The 16,012-nt window shown below is 46.6% G+C and overlaps 1 protein-coding gene across 3 annotated transcripts in view; it reads left to right on the top strand.

The window, feature by feature from the left end:
• CXADR (CXADR Ig-like cell adhesion molecule) overlaps positions 1-16,012 on the top strand; it is a 111,724-nt gene that overhangs the window by 16,693 nt on the left and 79,019 nt on the right. For all 3 annotated transcript variants that reach the window (XM_030204214.1, XM_030204213.1, XM_030204212.1), the window contains exons 2-4: positions 5,208-5,371; positions 9,098-9,299; positions 9,624-9,779. In XM_030204214.1, the coding sequence (XP_030060074.1) occupies positions 5,208-5,371; positions 9,098-9,299; positions 9,624-9,779 (522 nt within the window). The remainder of the gene's footprint in view (positions 1-5,207; positions 5,372-9,097; positions 9,300-9,623; positions 9,780-16,012) is intronic.

Raw genomic sequence — 16,012 nt, 5'->3', positions numbered from 1 at the left:
GGCAGTAGAACGAGAGGACATGAAATGAGATTGAAGGGGGGCAGACTCAAGAAAAATGTCAGGAAGTATTTTTTCACGGAGAGAGTAGTGGATGCTTGGAATGCCCTCCCGTGGGAAGTGGTGTAAACGGTAACGGAATTCAAACATGCGTGGGATAAACATAAAGGAATCCAGAAGGAATGGATCCTAAGGAGCTTAGCCGAGATTGGGTGGCAGAGCCGGTGGCGGGAGGTGGAGATGGTGCTGGGCAGACTTATACGGTCTGTGCCAGAGCCAGTGGTTGGGAGGCGGGGATAGTGTTGGGCAGACTTATACGGTCTGTGCCAGAACTGGTGGTGGGAGGCGGGGCTGGTGGTTGGGAGGCGGGGATAGTGCTGGGCAGACTTATACGGTCTGTGCCCTGAAAAGGACAGGTATAAATCAAGGTAAGGTATACACAAAAAGTTTCACATGTGAGTTTATCTTGTTGGGCAGACTGGATGGACCGTGCAGGTCTTTTTCTGCCGTCATCTACTATGTTACTATGTTACTATATCCTCACTCGGCGGGGTTGGATGCTCTGGCTCAACCCTGGCCCTCGGGCCTCCTATATGTGTTCCCTCCTTGGCCCTTGATAGGGCGAGTCCTACTGTGGATTCGTCAGCACCGAGGTCTGGTGATTATCATCGCTCCAGATTGGCCAAGGCGTCCGTGGATCTCCGCTGGATGTTGGTGGACGCTCCGGTGCATTTGCCCCATAGTGCCGAACCTGTTCCGGTGTCTATGGAGGACCCCTGCCGATTTGGTCTTACGGCCTGGCTATTGAGAGGGCGCAATTGAGAGACAAGGGCTACTCTAACAAGGTCATCTCCACTGTCTTGCAGGCCCGCAAGTGGTCCACCTCCGCAGCTTATGCTCGGATCTGGCGCAAATTTGAGGCGTGGGGTGTTTCAAAGGCGATCACACCCACGCGGGCTACAGTCTCGACAGTGCTGGACTTTTTGCAGGAGGGCTTACAAAAAGGCCCGGCTTACAATTCCCTGCGGGTGCAAGTGGCAGCATTATCATGCTGTCGAGGGAAAGTCGCTGGCTTGTCCGTGGCTGCTCATCCGGACATTGCCCAATTTCCTAGGGGTGCTTTGGCTCCGTCCTCCTGTCCGGTTGCCCTGTCCAGCCTGGAACCTGGGGCTGGTGTTGAAGGCTCTCCAGTGTTCGCCCTTCGAGCCGCTTAAGCGAGCTTCGGAGAAGGATGTGACTCTCAAGACAGTCTTTTTGGTGGCCATTACATCGGCTAGACGCGTGTCTGAACTGCAGGCACTGTCCTGTCAGGACTCCTTTCTCCAATTCTCGGAGTCCGGAGTGACGGTACGTACGGTGCCTTCCTTCCTGCCTAAAGTGGTTTCAGCGTTTCACCTGAACCAGCCTATTTTTTCTTCCTTCCTTCCTTTTCTAGGGAAGAGTTTCCAGACTCCTTTGGGCAGTTACATCTTTTGGATGTCCGCAGAGCGCTGTTGCAGTATCTTCAGATGTCAAATGACTTTAGGACTTCTGATCACCTTTTTGTCTTGTTGTCAGGTCCTCGGCGTGGAGGTCCAGCATAGCCCGTTGGCTCAAGGAAGTCATTTTTTCTGCGTATCTGCTTTCAGGTCGGTCTCCGCCTGAAGCGTTTGAGGCGCATTCCACGAGAGCGATTTCCTTCTTTTGGGCTGAAAAGGGTGCACTCTCTCTTCAAGAGATATGTAGTGCGGCTACTTGGGCTTCTCAGCTCTCTTTTGCCCGGCATTACAGGCTGGATGTTGCAGTGAAGCAGGATGCTATTTTTGGAGCTCAAGTATTGGCTCGTGGTGTGGCCTGTTCCCACCCTAAGTAGGGATTGTTTTTCTACATCCCATCAGTTAATGGATTGATCTGCTGCTGATGACAAGGAAGGGGAAATTAGGTTCTTACCTTGGTAATTTTCTTTCCTTTAGTCACAGCAGATGAATCCATGATTCCTCCCTGTCTGACTTTGTTTTTTTTGTTCAGATCTTTCATGCAGATATAAATCGCATTGGGAGAAGTTGGAAAACAGTTCTCAGAATTTCTACATGCTGTTCTACTACAGGAGGTTGAGATCGTCCCTCCTTTGTTGCTCCTGTTCTGGGGCGTTTGTTCGCTGTGAGGAAAGTTTGTGTTACTATACCTTTATGGTTCACTCTGCTTTGGAAATCTCAAATACTGAAGGCAGTTGGGGGCTAGCCATCCAAGAGGCACTATGGTTTTTCAGTGTTCTCTATCTCCACCTGCTGGTAGGCGGATACAACCCATCAGTTAATGGATTCATCTGCTGTGACTAAAGGAAAGAAATTTACCAAGGTAAGAACCTAATTTTCCCGTTTTGTTCCAACTTCATCTGAGGCAGTACGTGCACTACAAATCGCTCTAAAATGGATTGGAATTGGAACCAAGATGGCGTTTGAGCAGGACGTGTAGATGAGGGCTCCTGCTTTCTTGGTGTGTTTTTTTTTTTCTTTTCTTGATTTACTTAATTTTTGCTTTCCTATGCCTCTGAGAAGAGGAGGGTTTTCTCTCCAACTGTTCCTGTGACTTCATCTCCTTATCAGACGGTAATGGCATTGTTTACCACCCCCACAGTTCTGACTGCATCCACTGCCGGGCTTGAGGAAGAGCCTGGCTTGGACGGCGATATTTCACTGAGCCCTGGAGGACCTTGTTCCCCCTTTCCTTGTCCAGGTTTGCTGTCGGTGTCCTTAGTTCATGAATTGGAGGGTCCTGGAAATGTTTCCAGTGAGTTGCGGCTGGCCTTGCAGTTAAGACCCAGAGTGTTGGCAGTGTCGGTGCCGGCATCATGAGACGTTTGGCAAGCCGGGGGGCAGTGGTGAGCCTGCAATGGTGAGAGCGTGGAGCAACAGGAGAGCCAAGGAGATTCTGGCCATAGGACTCCCCCACCCCCTCAAGCCACTGAAGAAACCAATGACAGTACCTATGGAGACCCTGTGTTCAGCTATGGAGAACCTTTACTTGGCATGTGTAAATTTTGTGACTGTTCCTTTAAATTCATCAACTAAGCTGCATACCCTTGAGATACTGGTTCAACAGCACTCTTCCAGGTTAGAGCAGATGGAAAAATCCTCTTTGAAGTTAAGAATATAGTGGCGCAACATTTATTTTTGAGAGAGACTAAGAATTTGGAGAACCAAAATAAGTTTGAATTTAAGTTTTTTTTTAATTTTCCAGTTTCTAGATTGTTGGCTCCACAGGAACTCTCTTAAAAAAATTTCCTGATAACAATTTTTGACAATACCAGCCACTAGTATTCCTCCTATTCAGAAGATTTACTGTTTGTTAAATGTATTGCACCTGAATTAGAAAGTGATGGGAAGGATTTGAACTTTTTTTGTGAGTATTAAGCATCATCACAAGTAGAAGTATCTGGAAGTGCTACTTTTTTTTTTTTTTTTTACAGGATAAGGAGATGGGGTTACGACTTTACTTTAGGCTTAAGAATATCAAGATGGATGCAACTTAAGAGAGAGCCATATAGACAAGTTACGCTTTCGTTAGGGGCAGTTTTTCAGTTGTGGTTTCATTGTAAATGTTTTGATACCTATGAAGGGAAAAAGATATATTTTCTGTGAACTTGCCCAATTATTGTTCTTGTTGGATGGTGGTGAGGGGGTTTCTGTAGCTTCAAGTGTATCCTAGATGGTGGGTTATTTTATGTTTATCTGCAGGGTACTGCTCTTTTTCCTATATTGATCCTTGTTTTCTCCATTTCCTCATGGAGCTTTCCTTAGCTCCCCCCTCTTAACTTGTGGACTAACTGTTATGTTTGTTCCTATTTAACTAATGTCTAGCTTGTGCTGTTAGCAAGTTTTCATTTTTATTTCCTTAATGTGTTTCTTTATGATGGTTAATGATGTTAATTGGCACATTTAACTTTATTTCCTTTCAAAGTTGTATTTCTGACTTTGTATATTATAAATGCAAATAAAAAAAATTGCTTGGAAAGAAAATGCTCAGAAAAGACAAGTTGTAATGTGTTTAGAGCCTGAGGCTCGATGATGTACCTGAGATGTTGAATAAACATAAGTAAAAAAAAAAAATTGCAACTCGGTATTTAGAACCTATCAGTTATGCAGCTGAGAAGCATTCTACAATTTGCTAAGTGTCAGTCTCCACCTGTTAGAAGGCGTGCACAACCCATAAGTCATTCTGGGCTGGCCCAGAGGGACTAAAGGAAAGCAAATTAGCAGGTAAGATCTAATTTCTCCTTTTGGAAGCCCAGACCAGATGTATTCCACTTATTAACAAGGGTGGAAAGAAGAGCAAATGACAGCCAGTTCGATTAAAAAGTGAAGTGAAAGAGGCTTTTAGAGCCAAAAGAACATCCTTCAAAGAATTGAAAGAGGATCCGAATGAAGAAAATAAGAAACGAGCACTGTCAAACCTGCTTGCCCCGGAATTAGTAGCATGGAATGTTTCTACTAATTGGATTTCTGGCAGGTACTTGTGAACTGGGTTGTCACTGCTAGAAGCAAGATACTGGGCTAGCTAGACCATTGGTCTGACCCAGTATGGCTATTCTTATGTTCAGTCAATGCATTCATTTAAACCCAGGGCTTTTTTTGAGGCGGTACTTGGGGGTACTGAGTACCGGCACCTTTTCCATTGTCTGCAAAAATTGACCCATGGTCCCCAAGTTTTAATGAAAGATCTCAAGCTCTACACACCAATTCTGCCTTGTCATAGATTCTGTGACTGGTTGCAGGGGGCCTGGCTATTGTGGGGTGGGTCCCTTAGTGATCACCCCACCCCCTGAAGGGTGGCCTGGCATTTGAGTACCAGCACTTTTGCTAGAAAATATGCACTGTTTTAACCACTTGGTTGAACAGCTTGAAGTTAGAGCCAATACTGTTCACATAACAAAATTAGAAAGCTCCGTCACCTTGATAAGTTCAGATATTTGTTCGATGATAAACCATCTCAACTGAGAAAAACTGTGATTGTGTCATACAGTGGGAAACCATGGGAGCGTTAGCTGTACTGATATTCAACCTACTACAATGCGCAATCAATCAAGCTCAGACTGTGTATTAACTTATGTAGTGTATGTTTTTGTGTGTCCATGTGACTAAACTTTTTTTTATTATTGATTTTTTTTTTTTTATTGATTTTCTTTAAAAAAACAAAACAAAAACACTCCAAGTTTTTGTCTTATTTTACAGGCCCAGCAGGAGCACTAGAGTTAAATCCAACTGAGGACACTGTGCTTGAAAGCTCTCAAGGGGAACGAGTTACTTTGGCTTGCCAGTTCACTGTTTCACCTGCCGATACAGGTCAGCTCGGTATTGATTGGACCTTTTCGCCATCTGGTGGTCTTGAACAACCAGTAAGTTTTAACAGCTTTCTATTAACGTTTATTCCCATAGGCAAGGTTTAGTTCTGCTAGTACTATGTTTTTTTTTGTTTGTTTGTTTTTTTGTTCTAAATGGGAATTTGGTTAGCGTAGCAACAGATCAATCCAGGACTTGTGGGTCATGCCCATCCACCAGTAAACAGTTTTACTGTACCCTAAGCCTTGGTGTGTGGTGTCATCTCAGTATTTCCTTTATCTCAGCTGGTGGGAAACGTGTCAGACGACAATTCTTGAATTTATCTGTTTAGCCTCTGTCTCCTGACCCGAGTACAATTGAGTTGGGGGTTTTGTGACTGTGCTGCCCTGCTCCAAGGAACCCCCAGTTGTGCTAGGCCCTGTCTCTCCCCCTCCCTGTTCCTGGCTTCCGCCTCCTCTATCAGGTTGCCTTCCTCTCTAACAAAAAACAAAACTAAGCAGAAAGGCAGTTTGGAAGGGTGAGTGTTGTGAGCCAATGCTGCCTGAAGCCTCCAGGTTCTTCTGTTGGGGGGGGTGGGACCGGAGGGCACCTTCAGTAATGAGTATTTCCATTACTTTCATTCCCACTATTCCAGGACGAGTGGGTAGTTATGTCCATCGACCAGCAAGTGGAGATAGAAAATACAGAACTGAGCACCACTACATAGCTCCCTGCTAGCAGCTCAGCTCCTCAGTATCTTCTATCTCCAGCAGGTAGATGGGCAGACTTTCCTCTGTCTCTTGTTATGAGGCCTTGCTCCTGGTCCAGTTGGTCAACTGGTTCCCAGTTGAGCAGAGTGAGCAGTTGAGCAGCACCTGGTGGTGCTGGGTCCCTGTCATGCCTTCCCCCTGGGGTGTTCTGCGCCTTGTCCCTCTTTTTTTTCTTCTGTGTGAGAGCCTGCTCAGCAACCAGTCTGCTCAGAAGATGAGTCGCCACAGACAACACAGTGAGTCTGGCAGGCCGGTGCTGCTGCCGTGCCCTGCTGTGGCGGGGGGTGGGGGTGGGGTGGTGACTGTGTCCCCGGGTAGCGTCGACCCAGGGTGGTGGGTCCTTTTTGCTGTGCTTCAGGCCTTGGGACATCGATGGGAGCACAGCGTGTCGGTGCTACAAAAAAAAAAACATGGAGGAAGTGGAGGAGCAATTTTAGTGATTTGATCAGTGGAGTGAGAACCAGGGGAGCCTGGTGCAAATCTCACTACTGCTTCTTTTAGGTCTTTGGCTGACAATCAGACTGTGATTCCTCCTAAGACAGAAACTGCCTAATCATCTGATTCTATAAAAAAATTAATCGGGTGGGTAGCGCGGTGCACACATGTTTTCCCACGCAGCGGCAGTCCCTGGCCATGGCATCCCCCGCTTAGAGTGCGACCTGCTGCCCGTCATCGGGCTGCTAGGAGCAGTGGGCGGTGTTCCTTCTTGGACCGCTGCACAGTGTGCAGTCCGGTTTTCGAGTGGAGGAGCTGATTCAGGGCTCGCACATACAGGGCACGCTCGGTCACAGCAGCACTTTTCTTTTGACTTTGGTCCCCGATGCAGGGCCTCGGCGCGTCGCCTCAGAAAGAGGTGGGAATGGCGGCCATTTTGTTTTTCTGCAGAAGTGAAGCTCCCTCGCTGCCGGCTGTGTCGGTCGGGGTCCCTTCACGGGGGGGGAGGGGGAGCCTTCGTCAGGACCACAAAGCCTTGGGCTGGGGCTAGGAGCCTCTTCTCCAGCGGGCCTGGCAGTTCCGGCGAGAAAGAGAGGAGATGGGGGATCTCCCTGCCTGTTCCCAGGGCATTGCGACTTAGTCTCGGATTTCGCTGCAGTTGGGCTGCTAGGAGGTGGCTCCCCTGATTTCAGAGGCAATTGCCCTGCTCCCTTGGGGAGTTTCCGGAAGGTAGTCAGGCGGCTAGCCTTATGAAGGGCCTCAGGGGTCCGTTCAGGGTGTTTCCCCCATTCACCTGGGCATTCAAGTTCTGCTTGCCGCAGTGTGGAGTGCGTCTGACACAGGCCTACAGTTTAGGAGGACCGTGGCTCGTTCTTTTTTTCTCTGGTGCCAGAAGGAGGAGATGTTCCCTTACCTAAGTTGGGCTCTGTGTCTGCAGTCACCTACAATACTCTCCCGGTGGTTGGCGGCCTTGCCTTGAGGGATCTGCTAGATAGGAAGCTGAAATGGGCTTTGCAGTGCACCTTGAGGTGACTGTTTTGAGCTGCAGGCTTCTATTTTTGGCCCTTTGGTGGCACAGACCTGTTTACAGTGTCATCAGCGGTCCCTTTTCCCAGGGCAGTCCCCGGGCTGCCTGGATGGAGGCGGGCTTAGCCTGTCTGATGACCACTGTGTACATCATTCTTAGTGGTTCAGCCACAGGCATGTCATTGACGCTCTCCGCGAGGCATCAGTTCTGGCTGTGGGCGTGTGTGGCGGTTGTCACTTCCAAGGCCTGCGTGGTCGGGTTACCCCTTTGAGGCACATTTCTCTTTTTGGAATGGCCTCAGCAATTTGGTTCAGGAGCTGGGTGAATATATGCCTGCTACCCTTGGAAAACACCTGCTATACAGGTAAGTAGCTTAGCTTTCTCCAAGGACAAGCATGCATAATATTCTCACATATGGGACTCACTAGCTACCAGGCTTACAAAATAACTTTCCATTGCATTCATAACTTATTTCGTAGGAACACTTAAAAATAAATAGCCAAATGCTTATCCCTGTCACCTTTCTCTGACCCTGACCCCTCCAGTTTTACAAATCATTCATAAATATCACCTGTAACATAGTAAATGACAGCAGATAAAGACCTATATGGTCCATCCAATCTGCCCAACAAGACTGTATTTTACATCCTGCTTATTAGGGATGCAAGAAGCTTATTTCCAACCTATTGAAAACCTTAGCTAATAAGCTGTATGTTATGTTGCTTGTACATTTTTCAAGACTGCTTTATTGTTGGATGTTTGTTTTTGTTTTTAATCCTTTTTATCTGTTGCTAAGAAAGGAGAATGGATGGTATTAAGCAGTAAGGTTCTGCCAGATTACAGAATTATGGTCATACCAGCAGAAAAGCCCGTTTCGCGAACAATGAAACGGGCCTTAGGAAGGCTATTGTCTAAGCGATTTCTCCTCTGCCCTCCCATCCCATCCATGTCCGGTGACTCTCGTCTAAGCGATTTCACCTCTCTCCCCTGCCCTCCCCTCCATGTCCAGTGATTCTCCCTTCTCATCCCATCCATGTCCAGTGACTCGCCCCAGCCCCCACCTGCTCCCCTTTAATCACCCAAGGTCGCGTTCAACCCTGGCCCTCACCTGCCTGCCCTCGTCTCCCGCAACAGCCCTCTTTTACTTCCTGCCACCCTGCCTTTACAACGTTAATTTTACCTCAGGTCGCAGCAGCGGCAGTGAAAGTAGCAGGCTCTGCTCGCGTCGCCTCCAGCCTTCCCTTTCCTTTCCTTCCCTCAGAATGCTGAAGTCGAGCAGATGTAAGCTCATTTGCATGCTGTTATGAACCCAGCCAGCCAGCCACCCAAGGGTGCAGGTGGACAAATTATTATATAGAGAGATAGAAGACTTTGCATTCTATGGAATAGCTTTGTTTCCCAAAAATTAATATTTCAAAAAGGCTGTATCAAGTGGGAAGAAGCTGCATTTAATTAATGCACTCTGCAAATACTTGGTAGTAGGGACATGAGAACTGGTTAGTTCCATGTGTATCAAGTTTAATAGTTGCCTAGAAAAAAAGGAAAAAAAAACTTTGCCCTTTCTCTTTCAGATACTTCTGTTTTCTAATGATCAGACTTATCCCCAGGATGGACAATTCAAAGGTCGAGCATTCTTCACCTCTACAGATCCCACATCTGGTGATGCTTCAGTGGAGATTTTGAATTTGAAGTCCACAGATGCTGGCGTATATGAATGTAGAGTAAGAAAACCGCCAAGCATGAAGTCAAGGAAGATCACGCTGAAAGTGCTGAGTAAGCATCAGCTAAAGTAAAACCAACATAGTTTTATTTAAATCCATTATCTTTGGATAGATGCACAGTATACAAAAACTGCTGTAGTATGTAGTGATAAGTCAAAATGCAGAGTTTAGAAATTTTTAGTTTAAAAAAATGGGGGCAGTTTTCTGCAGTTTCAGTATCAAAAGAATACTGGTCATAAAAATTTAAACAGTTTAATTTAGTGTGCTATCCCAGTGCAAAGATTTTCATGGAAATGAACTATTACACAACAAAAGTCTGTGATTATTGCTTTGTATTAATGAAATTAATTCTCGAATGCAATTTTTTTTATATTAGTTAAGCCAGCACAGACAAAGTGTCACATTGATGGAGCACAAGAGATTGGAAGGGACCTTAAACTGATGTGTGCATCTAAAGAAGGCACATTTCCTTTAACATACACCTGGGAGAAACTCACTGGCACCCGGAAGCTTCCTGCTTCAGCAACAACAGGTAGATTACTACTACTACTACTTATCATTTCTATAGCACTACAAGGCATACGCAGCACTGTACACCATACACAAAAAGACAGTCCCTGCTCAAAGAGCTTACAATTTAGATAAGAGAGGAGACAGAACAATTAAGGGTAAGGGAATAAAGAGGTGAGGATAAAAGGACAGGGCAAGTGAGCAGTGGTTAGGAGTCAAAAGCAGTGGTAAAGAGGTGGGCTTTAAGTTTGGACATGAAAACGGCCAAAGAGGGGGCTAGACATACAGGCTCGGGAATTTTATTCCAGGTGTGAGGTGCAGCAAGATAAAAGGAACGGAGTCTGGAATTTTTAAAAGGGAATTCCAAAAGCAAACAGAGTTGGAGCCTCTATCAGAGCCCAAACTCCAAGAATCATTATCACAATATCCTTAGGTTTAGGTTTAATAAACGTTAATATACTGCTCTTGCTGCAGAGCATAACAGGGTGGTGTACAAATTTAAAACTTAAAATAGAAAAGAACATCAGGTTTTTTGTTTTTTTTTTAAGGAGCACAGGAATATAGAGCAAGGGTGTCATACTATCCAGGGCTGCAAATCTTAGCCATTACCGATTAGTAAACGTCTTTTGAAATAAAATCATCTATGAAACATGAGAAGGGCACGCCTCAGCTTCTGAGCACAGGACTCCTGAGAAGGGTAGCATAGAGGGAACCAGTCCAGTCCAATTCCCTGCCAGAGGGGAGGAGTCTGAATGGTACCGTACCCAGTTGCTTAAGTTTCAACCCACCATGATCGGCGGTGGGGGTAGGGGGGACACAACAAGAAAACAAATCTGCTCTGCATAATCTATACCGTTGGTCTGCCTTAGTTCACTTAACCTCTAGAATGCCTGACGCATGAGTTGTCCTGTGGTTGAAGGCTGCTAGGTTCCAAGTAGGTCTGCTAAAACCATCTTCCTCTGCGCTGCGTGAGCTGTATTAATATCCACTAGTCCCAGCCAGTGAACGCTAGGCCTACCAGACCTCAGAGGAGGGGGCACTCAACCCTGTCTGTGTACTGCCACACCAAAAGCCCATCCTGGGACTTTCCAAGGATATCAAACACAAAGCAGAAGGAACCTAGCCATGGTGCTTCTGTATCCAGCCACTAAGTTGAAGAAACTGCAGAGAAATGTGAGAGATCAAAAACCTTGCTACCCACACTGTCTCCCTTTAAGCATTAAGGGGCAATCCCTACCAGGCATTTCCACCCACACCCCTCTTCAACAGATAGAGACAAACTCGCCATCCAGGAGCTGGTGAAGAGCCGTCCACCATCTGCTGGAGATAGATATACTAGCTAATGGAGGGGCTGGTCATCCAGTATCACTCGCTACAGTTTAGTTCTCTGTCTCCACCTGCTGGTAGACAGACACAACCCACCAGTTACTGGATTCATCTTGTGCAGCTAAAGGAAAGAAAATTATCAGGTAAGACCTAATTTTACCGTACTCTGATTTGTTTATTCTCCGAGGACTAGCAGGCTGCTTGTTCTCGCGATTGGGTCATCGTCTGCAACGGCCCAGGAGACCAGCAAAATTTGTAGAGCAAGACAAAGAACTCTCTAGAACGCTCCGGTACGCGGGCAGAGCATACTGCGCATGCGCGAACGGCTTCTGGCATGAGCGTGACATAGGCAGTTTCTTTTTATCCGCGTCTGAAGAGACACGGTGTTAAGCTGTGTTCCTTTTTGGCTCAGGAGACGTTTTGCGGCGTTTTTCGCTTCTTCACTTTTTTTTTTTTTTTCTTGTTTTCACAAACTTAAAAAAAAAAAAATTAGAATTATAGAAGTAGTTTATTCTCCCTTATTTTCTTTAGTTTTTTACTATTGGAGTTTTGTTTCCTTCTTTTTTCACCGCGGCCGGATTTTGTTTCCTTTTTGTGCCTTTTTATTGGCATCGAGTCTTTTAATTTCGCAGCCACCATTTTTCTGTCCATGTCATCGAGGACACCCAGCGGCTTCAAGCGTTGTGCACGCTGTAACCGGACCATCTCGGGTACTGACCCCCCACTCGTGATGTCTCCAGTGCCTTGCTCCCGATCACCTTCCAGCTGCTTGTAAGCTGTGTCCTTTAATGAAAAAACAGACCCAAGTGTCTTGGGAGGCTCAACGGGAAAAAGTTTTTGCTGATCAGCCCGGTCCTTTGATGTCGGCATCGACATCGGTACCGAGGTCGGCGACGTCGAAGGAAGCATCAACTTCGAGAGCGCAGGTAATGGCTGTCGAACGACCACATTGCGCTGGGAGCAGTGAGACATTGAGTGGGTCTCCACCTGTCTCGAGGCCTACTGCTATGCAGGAAATATAGAGGATGTGATCCATCTCTCCGCCGATTTTTGCAGTTCCCTTCAGTGATGGACCATTCGATCCAATTTGACCTCGGGACATCCATTCCAAATTCCTGAGCCACAAAAAGTGCTGACGACGGATTCATCTCCCCTGGGGTGGGGAGCCCATGCAGATGGACTTCACACTCAAGGAGCTTGGTCCTTTCAGGAAAAAGGTCTTCAGATCAACCTCCTGGAATTGCGAGTGATCTGGAACGGTCTCACGGCTTTCAGAGATCGACTGTCCAACCAAATCATTCTAATTCAGACAGACAATCAGGTTGCTATGTATTACACCAACAAGCAGGGGGGCGCCGGATCTCTCCCTCTGTGTCAGGAAGCCGTCCGGATGTGGCTTTGGGCGTGCAGTCACGGCATGTTTCTCCAAGGTACGTATCTGGCAGGCATAAATAACAGTCTGGCCGATAGGTTGAGCAGGATCATGCAACCTCACGAGTGGTCGCTAAACATGGGCGTTGTCCACAAGATCTTCCGAGCGTGGGGCACCCCCTCGGTGGATCTTTTTGCCACTCAAATCACAAAGTCCCTCAGTTCTGTACCAGGCTTCAGGCCCATGACAGACTAGCGTCAGATGCCTTCCCTCCTACATTGGGGAACAGGCCCTTCTGTATGCGTATCCTCCCATACCTCTAGTAGGGAAAGCTCTGCTGAAACTCAGGCAAGACCGCGGAACCATGATTCTGATTGCACCTTTCTGGCCCCCTGAGATCTGGTTTCCTCTTCTTCTGGAGTTGTCCTCCGAAGAACCGTGGAGATTGGAGTGTTTTCCAACCTTCATCACCCAGAACGAGGGGTTGCTTCTACATCCCAACCTCCAGTCTCTGGCTCTCACGGCCTGGATGTTGAGAACTTAGAAGTTGCCTCTTTAGGCCTTTCGGAGGGTGTCTCCCGTGTCTTGCTTGCTTCCAGGAAAGATTCCACAAAGAGGTGTTACTTTTTCAAATGGAGGAGGTTTGCCGTCTGGTGTGACAGCAAGGCCCTAGATCTTCTTCTCCTACACAGACCCTGCTTGAATACCTTCTACACTTGTCAGAGTCTGGTCTCAAGACCAACTCCGTGAGAGTTCACCTCAGTGCGATTAGTTCTTATCGCCGTGTAGAGGATAAGCCTATCTCAGGACAACCTTTAGTTGTTGTTTTGCTTTTGTCAAAGCCTCCGGTCAGACCTTCACCAGTGTCATGGGATCTCAACGTCATTCTCACCCAACTGATGAAAGCTCCTTTTGAGCTACTGAATTCCTGCCATCTGAAGTACTTGACCTGGAAGGTCGTTTTCTTGGTGGCTGTTAGTTCAGCTCAAAGAGTCAGTGAGCTTCAAGCCTTGGTGGCTCATGCTCCATATACCAAATTTCATCATAACAGAGTAGTCCTCAGCACGCATCCTAAGTTCCCGCCGAAGGTGTGTCAGAGTTCCATCTGAACCAGTCAATTGTCTTGCCAACATTCTTTCCCTGTCCTCATACCCGCCCTGGCGAAAGCAGTTTGCATACCTTGGACTGCAAGAGAGCATTGGCCTTTTACGTGGAGCGGACGAAGCCCTTCAGACAGTTCGCCCAGTTGTTTGTTTGTTTGTTTCTTTCGATCCCAACAGGAGGGGAGTCGCCATCGGAAAACGCACAATCTCCAATTGGCTAGCAGATTGCATTGCCTTCACTTATGCCCAAGCTGGGCTGTCTTTAGAGGGCCGTGTCACGGCTCATAATGTTAGAGCCATGCGTCAGTGGGTCACTTAAAGTCAGCCTCCATTGAGGAGATTTGCAAGGCTACGACGTGGTCATCAGTCCACACATTCACATCTCACTACTGCCTTCAGCAGGATACCCGACGCGACAGTCGGTTTGGGCAGTCAGTGCTGCAGAATCTGTTCAGGGTTTAGAATCCAACTCCACCCCCCTAGACCCATTTTTGTTCTGTTCCAGGCTGCACTCTGTTAGTTGTTTATGGTTTCAGGTCAATCTATGTTATGTCCTCGCCGGTGCGAGGCCCAATTGACCAATGTTCATTGTTTTGAGTGAGCCTGGGTGCTAGGGATACCCCACATGTGAGAACAAGCAGGCTGATTGTTCTCACAAACCAGCCCACCTCCCCTTTGAAGTTGTTGTTTGTTTGCTTCTATGCTTTTTGATTAAACTTTATTGCATTTGTATCCCACATTTTCCCACCTCTTTGCAGGCTCAATGTGGCTTACAATTATCATAAATAATGGAGGTATATAAGAAATAGCTTTTAGTAGTTACAGAAGGATCTTGGTAACATGGTAATGAAAAAGCATGGAATTAGAATAACAAGCAGATAATATAAAACAATTCTGGATCTATATAGAGGATTCACAGTCGTGGTCTGTGTGGTATGCCTTATTGAAGGATTCACAGTCGTTGGTCTGTGTGGTATGCCTTACTGAAGGATTCACAGTCGTTGGTCTGTGTGGTATGCCTTACTGAAGGATTCACAGTCGTTGGTCTGTGTGGTATGCCTTACTGAAGGATTCACAGTCGGTCTGTGTGGTATGCCTAATTGAAGAGATGAGTCTTCAGTAGTTTGCGGAAGTTGGACTCTAGCAAAACTTTATTTTGCTGGCAAAATGCTGATTCCTTTGCCGATGTGTACGTCAACCCACATGTGAGAACAATCAGCCTGCTGTCCTCGGAGAATACCTGCTACAGATAAATACCTTCGCTTTACCAGTAGCACATAGTCACCTATAAAATTCTCCTTGTATTCAAAATTAAAAATTCCAAATCTCCTTCCTTTTTGGCATATGCTCTGTCTCCATACAATCCCTCTTATGCACTTCGTTCATCCCAACATCTTCTGGTTGTGCCTTATAGTAACATAGTAAATGACGGCAGATAAAGACCTGAATGGTCCATCCAGTCTGCCCAACAAGATAAACTCATTTTACATGGTATGTAATACTTTATATGTATATCCGAGTTTGATTTGTCCCTGCTTTTCTCAGGGCACTGACCATAGAAGTTCGCCCTGCACCGGTTGTATTCTCCAAATACCGACGTCACCACCCAATGTCCGCTAAGATTCCATAGATCCATTCCTTCTAAACAGGATTCCTTTGTGTTTATCCCACACATGTTTGAATTCCATTTCTGTTTTCATCTCCACCACCTCCCGCGAGAGGGCATTCCACGTATCTACCACCCTCTCCGTGAAAAAATACTTCCTGACATTACTCCTGAGTCTGCCTCCCGCAACCTCAATTCATGTCCTCTAGTTCTACCAGCTTTCCGTCTCCGGAAAAGGTTCGTATGCGGATTAATACCTTTCAAATATTTGAATGTCTGTATCATGTCACCCCTGTTTCTCCTTTTCTCCAAGGTATAAATGTTCAGGTCGGCAAGTCTCTCCTTGTACGGTTTGCAACGCAAATCCCATACCATTTTCATAGCTTTTCTTTGCACCGCTTCCAGTCTTTCTACATCTTTAGCCAGATATGGCCTCCGAAACTGAACACAATACTCCAAGTGGGGCCTCACCAACGACCTGTAGAGGGGCATCAACACCTCCTTTCTTCTGCTGGTTATACCCCTCTCTATGCAGCCTAGCATCCTTCTAGCCACAGCCATCGCCTTGTCATATTGTTTCTTCACCTTCATATTGTCTGACACCAACACCCTAAGGTCTCTTTCCCGAGTCGAGTGTGCTAATCTCTCCCCTCCTATTTGGTATCTCTCTTTTGGGTTTCTACACCCCAAATGCATCACTCTGCGCTTCTTGGGATTAAATGTTAACTGGCCAGACCCTCGACCATTTTGGAGATCCATTCTCATCGTTTCTACTCCCTCCAGGGTATCCACTCTATTGGCCATCTTCGTGTCATCCGCAAAAAGGCAAACCTTTCCTTCCAACCCTT

Source organism: Microcaecilia unicolor, chromosome 5 (genome assembly GCF_901765095.1).
Source record: "Microcaecilia unicolor chromosome 5, aMicUni1.1, whole genome shotgun sequence".
Lineage (NCBI taxonomy): Eukaryota > Metazoa > Chordata > Amphibia > Gymnophiona > Siphonopidae > Microcaecilia > Microcaecilia unicolor.
The sequence above is the reverse complement of the archived record's forward strand: the minus strand, read 5'-3'. Positions and strand labels throughout refer to the sequence as shown.